General features: G+C 42.3%; 1 protein-coding gene across 1 annotated transcript; it reads right to left on the bottom strand.

The window, feature by feature from the left end:
- Positions 1–6001: 6001 nt before the first annotated feature.
- Positions 6002–6874, bottom strand: LOC134573588 (SERTA domain-containing protein 2-like). The gene has a single exon (XM_063433372.1). The coding sequence runs from the start codon at positions 6872–6874 to the stop codon at positions 6002–6004; it is 873 nt and encodes a 290-aa protein (XP_063289442.1).
- Positions 6875–7178: the final 304 nt, after the last annotated feature.

Genomic DNA, 7178 nt, shown 5'->3' with positions numbered 1-7178 from the left:
AGACAGTTACACTTACAGTGAATATACACAGAAACATACATTCACTTTACATGCAAATACAAGGTACATCTACAACAGTATCTATATCTGGAGGGGGGCCCAGGTCATAATTTTGCCCGAGGGCCCAGGACTCTCAGTCCGCCCCTGATAGCTAGTCACTGCCCTATAGGAGAGGGGATCCCAGAGCTATATTCTCTAGGGCCTGGTCCAGTGAAAGATGATATCCAAGTCTCCAGTCAAGCTGACTGAATAGCATTTGAGGTAACTATTAAAAGGTTAGAGCCTGGCAGCGAGATGGGCTAGACGCCATTTCTGGGAGCTCCTTCCCGGCATTCAAAATCAGTCTAAAATCACCCATAACACAGCGGGTACAGGTCGGGGACATCCCGGGGCATCGACAGATGCCCTTTCAATACACCAAGAGGCAGACCAAGCCGAAAAGGAGAACCGGGGCCTACTACGCGCCGACCTTGAAAAACTTTGACGGAGCGGACGTGCACAAAGCAGCGGACATCCCCACTTACCCCTCCCTCTACAACTCTCCATAGCTCCTCCACAGCAATGGGGCGCCGCTCCCACAGACCTCAATCCGTTCCAGCAATGGACCAGCAGAATATCGGCACTCTCCTACAAGAACAGGTACCATCCAAAATGGCTGCTGCCAGCAGCCATGACACCCACATGTCCTCTGACTTGCCAAACCAGTCACACAACACAATATCAGCAACACAAGGGAATCCAAACTCCATGACTGGGGATATCCCTGGAAGCACAGCCCCTGCACAACATGCAGAACACACTGCTGGAAATACAGAAGCTCCTAACTGCAGACATGGCCTCCCTAAAATCTAATATGCAGCAGCTCAGTGATAGGACAACACACACTGAAGGGGACATTGGGAAACTACACAATGAAGTAGCTGAACTGAAAACAGCAATGAACCACCTAAAAAATATGCAGCAGGCTGTGTCACTTCAGATTACTGCACAAGAAGATAGGCACCGCCGCAAACATCTTAAAATCTGTGGGGTCCCCCCTGAGATCGACGCAGAGGAATTACATCACTATATAAGAAGGCTAATTGCCTCACTGTTGCCATCAATACTAGCCAAGAAATGTACTATAAATGGACTGTACCGACTGCCCACCATCACCAAAACGGCAACCCAATCACTGGCAAACTCATTCTTTGTTGCTGTACACCACAAGATAAGGGCCAGATCATGGCAGCAGTGAGGGGAAAAACCCCATTACCATTCTAAGATTCACACCTAACCTTCTACCAAGACCTCACTAAAACTACACTTCAATGACGTAAATCACTGCAGCCTCTGAGCAGCCACCTGTGTTCCGCAGGGATAACGTACAGATGGGGCAAGCCAAGACCCCTACTAATCACACAACGGGACGACCCACAAGCTCACAACTGAATCAGAAGCACCTGCAATACTCCACAAGCTGGGCCTTACAGAAGCGTCAACCACAACTTCTGCTCTCCGAGTCACACACCTGGGACCCCGAGTCAACGATCCCATTCGTACCAACAACCGCACCAACAACTTGACCGACCAAGGAGAGGGCACAGCTACCCCACACCGAGAAACGAACTATGACATCCCAATGTTCTTGGTTTCTACTATGCATTACACTAACCTTTGTTCAGATCTCTCCCATCTTCATGGTTATCCTACTCTTACCCGGCACATACTAAACAACCTACTATTACCCGTTCCACATACTAATGGGCCTGGAGAGGGGCAGTCTCAGACCCGTCTCACATACATACATACATGATATACATCCACAAGAGGTGTATGACCCCCCCCCCCCCCCCGTTGCCCCCTTGGTTAAGGGTACCTACCCACTAGGGAAACCGAAACAATCCTCAGGTCAACACCACTCACACGCTTCCCTTATCAGCGCACTCATGATCTAACACACTACTACAACATAAACTACTAGTACCCTCATGTACAAACTAACCCACTCATGAATACCCAGTATACTAACACAGCCTCCACGGACTCTTAAACAACATAGTATACGACCCAACCCGGACCAGAGGGAGGAAAACAACTCCCATACTGCAGAAACCACACATCATTCCCTCCTTCAAACATGGAGTTAACAACTCAAGACAAAAATGTGCGAAATGTTTATTATGATGCCTTGTCTACTAACCCAATATCCAACATTGTTACCCTGCATTACTGTTACAATGCCAGTCCTGGCTGTTGTGGCCGGACGTGTGTGTTAATCTGAAAACGCACCAAAAAGAATAAAAAAAATTAAAATTAAAAAAAAAAAAAAAGTTAGACTACACTTCCCACAAGGCATTGGAGTTTTAACTCTGGTTGTGCATCAGAAGCAGAATAGCTAACAGAGCTCTTTTAAATGACCTCCCCTTATATTTTCAAGGTGGCAATGGTAGAAAGAAAGATTTAAAGTTTGTTTATCAGCCAATATTATTGCATAGAAGTGACAAATTACAATGTGTCGATATGGCCCTGGTGTAGATGTTCAGGCACTTTATCATCCGTGATTGTACAGCTTCTATACTAGGCACAAAGACCTGGTAGTTTGAGTCGGGCATCCACCAGCAACACAGGATATACTGCTCCGAAAAGGGACGATTCGTAGCAATATACCTGGATGCTTCGAGAAACACTTGTCAACTCATTCTGGCTCAGACAATAACAATTCTCCAAATAAACTGACAGAGGACCAGTTTAAAAAAAATAAAAACACCATTTCTAACAGTTCAATTTCAAACAGGTAATTCAATTACCGGTAACATTGTTAAAAATATCAAACAGAGTGCATCAGGTACAGGCAATTCCAAACAGAGGGGGAAAACAATGAAGCTAATTAACAGACCCCACTCTGTCTCCCTAGTTGTGTACAGAGGGTGTGCTTGCACTGCAGGGGGGGTAATCAACCATTGTCCCCCCTGCCTCACTTACTGATACAGAAGTATACCATGCAGAATTATACCTTGCACGCAAAGCAGTAGGGGGAGGGGGTGAGAGCACTGGTTAGGGTCCCTGGCATGTTGATATGAGAGACCAGTAAGAACCACTGTTCTGTTACAGTCCTGCTACATTGACATGTGAATATACCCTTCTATGCATCTTTGGTATGTAAAACCTGAGTTAAAGTAGAATACTTTTAGTATTCTTATTGCCAGCATTGGAGGCTTATGGGTAATGTTCCTTGCAGGCCACAATCTAGCTAGCTCTAAATCCCTTCAGTCAACACCAGGCGAAGAGACAAATCTGCCAGCTTTCCATCCGAAAAACCGTCACCTATACAGGTTTTAGGCAGTTTCTCAGCATTAGACTACAATAAATGGCTAATCAAAACACCAAGGTCATTATGAGAACTTGACCCTTGCAGCGCCCAGCAAAATGGAAGTCTGCTTATATATCAGATTTCTAGATTTTATTTCTTCCCATCGTAGAATGGAAAACCAACCGGCAAGTGTTACACCAGAGTTCCCACTTTGGACAAGATTTGATCATTTCTGTAGTGGAGAATCCCCATGCTCATTACCTCAAATTTTATAATAAATTCATAGTTTAGTAAATAAATTGGGAAGGGGCAGGGGGGGGGGGGGGGGGGGGGACAGACTTTTTTAAAGACACAAAGCTGCACAAAGACAATTTTGAAAATTTATTTAAATTCTTACAAAACAGTAATACAATTTTTTAAACACATCTGTGCATGTTGCATAGATTTATATAAAAAAAAAAAACACAATACATTAAATACTATGATACAAAAGTGTGCAAAACTTAATACATTCAAGTTACAAAACTTCATAAAAACCCAAGAATCCTCTGAATATTAAGTAATTGGCAAGAGCTTTATTTGCTCAATGAGAAGTAAAGGATTCTGGGTTACCCACTCAGCTTGCACGGCAGGCAGTCACAAAACCAGTAATTTATGACATGATACAGTCAGAGTACCCTCTTCAACCTAAAACTGGCGACAGCACAGAGAGATGGCGGCTTACATAGAGACGCGAGAAGTCATTCATGTATGACATCTTTAAACCTGCCCAATCTTACCGCTTTGCAGTAATGGACGTTTCGGGTGGTTTATTGACCAAATTAGATTGTAGTGAGCTGAAAATTGGAAAAAAGACCGCTGATTGTGCGAAACATTTATTCACTGCTAAAGTCACAACATGGCCATTTTATCCTAAACTTCACTACAATTCAGAGTTTAGTTAAGTTCAGTTAATAAGGCCATGAGTGGAGCAAAAAGATTAAACAAATTCCTATCTAGGATTTGAGAATAATTTTAGCGGTTACCATGGAAGCCAGTGTAAATTTTTCCGGAATGCTCAGTTTTTAAGTTTTCCCACCAATTGAGCTTTATTATTGGTCCCTACAGATCCCACAATATGAACAAACTTACATTAGTGGAAGAGTAAGCTCTCCTAAAAAGTAGCATTTAACCAAAAATCTTAAACTTAAACGCCACTTTTAATAAGACAATTTGGTGTTGAGGTTCTCTTAGTTACACATGGTTTATTGGACTGGTCACAGTGCAAAACAAACAAGTCAAGTTTCTTAAAGTGTAGCTTTGACCTGTTACATAGGGACTTTCAGACAATAAGTCAGCAGAAATTAATTCTTTAAGTAGTCTGATTTCACATTATGTATACATTCATTTACAAAAAATAATTGCACTAAGCATTTCACAGTTTCCCCATTATGAAATATAAAATGGAACCCTTCACCCGGTTACCAAAAGAAAAACGTTTAGCTACATTTCCCATGAAGCCCAGTAAAAAGCATGACAACTGAGCATAATGGGAATTATAGTTGAGACTTGGGGTTCCAAGGCCAGCCCATTGATTTAAGCTTATCCACGGCGTTACCCTGTTCAATTAGTCTCTAACGTGGGCAAGCACAGTTTGGAGCAAAGCCTACCGAAGTAATTGAAATAAAAATAAAAAAAAGCTATATTTTGCGTATTTGTCAAATATCACCTATTTAAGACTGGATGCAGGTATTAACAGATCTGATACCGGTTTGAGGAGTATGCTGCCCAGTGATACAGGCAGTCTGAGTACATGGCACCGCTTAATATTTGGGGACATGATACAAGTCATGTCTTGCACATTACAAATGAACATTAAATCCCTTTACATATGGGGCAATTACTCTGCAAATACCAAATAATTACAGTCATCTCAACATTAATTTAAGGTTTTAAGTGTGAGATCACCAGTTTGGTAAATTTAAGTTGAAAAAAAATAAATAAATTGTGCTTTAAAAAAAAAAAAAAAAAAAAAAAAAGGAGAAGTGGGGTTACATGTGGGACTGGACTACACTCCAATAACTTATTCCCCACCATAACGGCAGAAGGTGACAAGTTGCACCAAAAAAAAAAAAATTACAAAATATAGATATATATTAAAACAAAACAAATTGGAGAATTTAAGGTCAATGGGAGAAGTTTAATTGGGTTTGGCGTAGCTGCGCCTGAGCAGGGTAGGTAGGCTTTACCAGTGCATTGTGATTAGAGGAAGTCTTACCAGAAGCCACACCCACAGAAATAGGCTAAGCTACGGGCTGGAGGAGGGAATCGATAAAATATACCTTTCATAAATTTTAAAATAAAAATAAAAACTCTACAATAAGTTTTTTCCTTTCTCAAATAAAAGAATCTTCATGGAAGATATGATAGAGGCAACTCGTGATCCCAAAGTCATAATACAAAAGATTAAGTTGCCGAGAGAAATCCAAGATCAGGCTTTGAAATCAGCTATCCAGGTCGATCATAGGTGAATATTTTGAGGTAATGAATTGCTTCTGTAAACAAAGTAGCCCCTTCTCACAGGCAGGAGTCACTATCTCCCTATGCTCTGTGTAGCCAGTAAGGGACACAAGTTTGTGCAAAGTTAGCATTTCTTTCCAACGTTAACACTTTCCAGGTTTGCATTTCAGAAATTTAGAGTCTACAAGAAAGTTGTTAGTGTGATGACAGTCAGTATCCTACAAGGGCTCCCATAATGTGGTCAAGTTCATTTGAGTCCTTTACACTCTTGCTCAAATTGCAAGAGGGAGCAGTGCAGTAAGGCTCAATCCAGACGTCCTCAGGAGGTGGTAACTGGGTTGTGGTGCTGCCATCACCAGATATTTCTTTCTCAAAGACAGACGTGTCTATATCCATAAAACGGTCGTTTAAGGAGATTCCGTTGAGGTAGGAAGATCTAGTTATTTCAAAGCGTCCGAACAGAGAATGCATGGGGCTAGCAGGTATCTCCTGCAGAGGCCGGAAATTGTCAGTCATTTCACAGGTCGGTTCAGCCGATGCATCCAACATACAAGTGTCCCAGTCTACTGGGATCTCCGGGAGCGAGGGAGCATTGCTTGCAGCCAATATCAGGCTATTGATCAATTCTTCATTATTATTGCTGCTAGGGAAAGCTGCTGAACTGGAATCCAAGAGGTTGTTTAGGTTGTCAAATAGTGTAGGCTGAGTTGTTGGAGGGCAAGAAGTCTGGATTTCAGTGTTAGTTACAGAGTAATGAGGAGTTATCGAGTATTGGGGGGTCTCAGAAACTTCTTGAAGATCTTTAATGATGATATCTATAGCAGCAGAGGCCGAGACATCTACCGCAATAGCAGGCAGTGTGAGGTTCTTCAGATCTTCAGGCAGATAAGCCAAGCACTCCATCTCTGCACCGATACTTACAGCTGGTGCGGGAGGTGGATCCTCAAAGTCAGAAAATGGCATATCTGCACAGGGCTCCGGACAGGGACAACGAGCATTCACATCACTCTGGATGACTTTCAGAAAGTTGGCAAGCAGGACAAGTACCCTTGGACTACAGTCTTGCATAATACACCTGGACATCTTCTCCAAAGTTACCTGGACCATAAACTCTCTGGCCGTAGCAGGGTTGTGCCTATAACAGATACAGGGACGGTGTGCACTGCTCCCACTCTGCTCCAATTCACCAACTTTCCTTTTCACGCCCTTACTTGCCATCTGCGAGTAAAAGAGGAATTTAGTAAGATTTTGCAAATAGGTTTTAGGGACAACAAAGATAAAATGGAATCTAATCTTTGCGTTAGTCCCACATCAAGAAGAATTTACATTACTAGTGTTAAACCAAGCCCCATTAATATAGATCCAAAGCCAAAAATATGAAACTCCT

This window comes from Pelobates fuscus, chromosome 9, assembly GCF_036172605.1.
Source record: "Pelobates fuscus isolate aPelFus1 chromosome 9, aPelFus1.pri, whole genome shotgun sequence".
NCBI lineage: Eukaryota > Metazoa > Chordata > Amphibia > Anura > Pelobatidae > Pelobates > Pelobates fuscus.
Note: the sequence above shows the minus strand (reverse complement) of the source record. Positions and strands in the feature narration are given on the sequence as shown.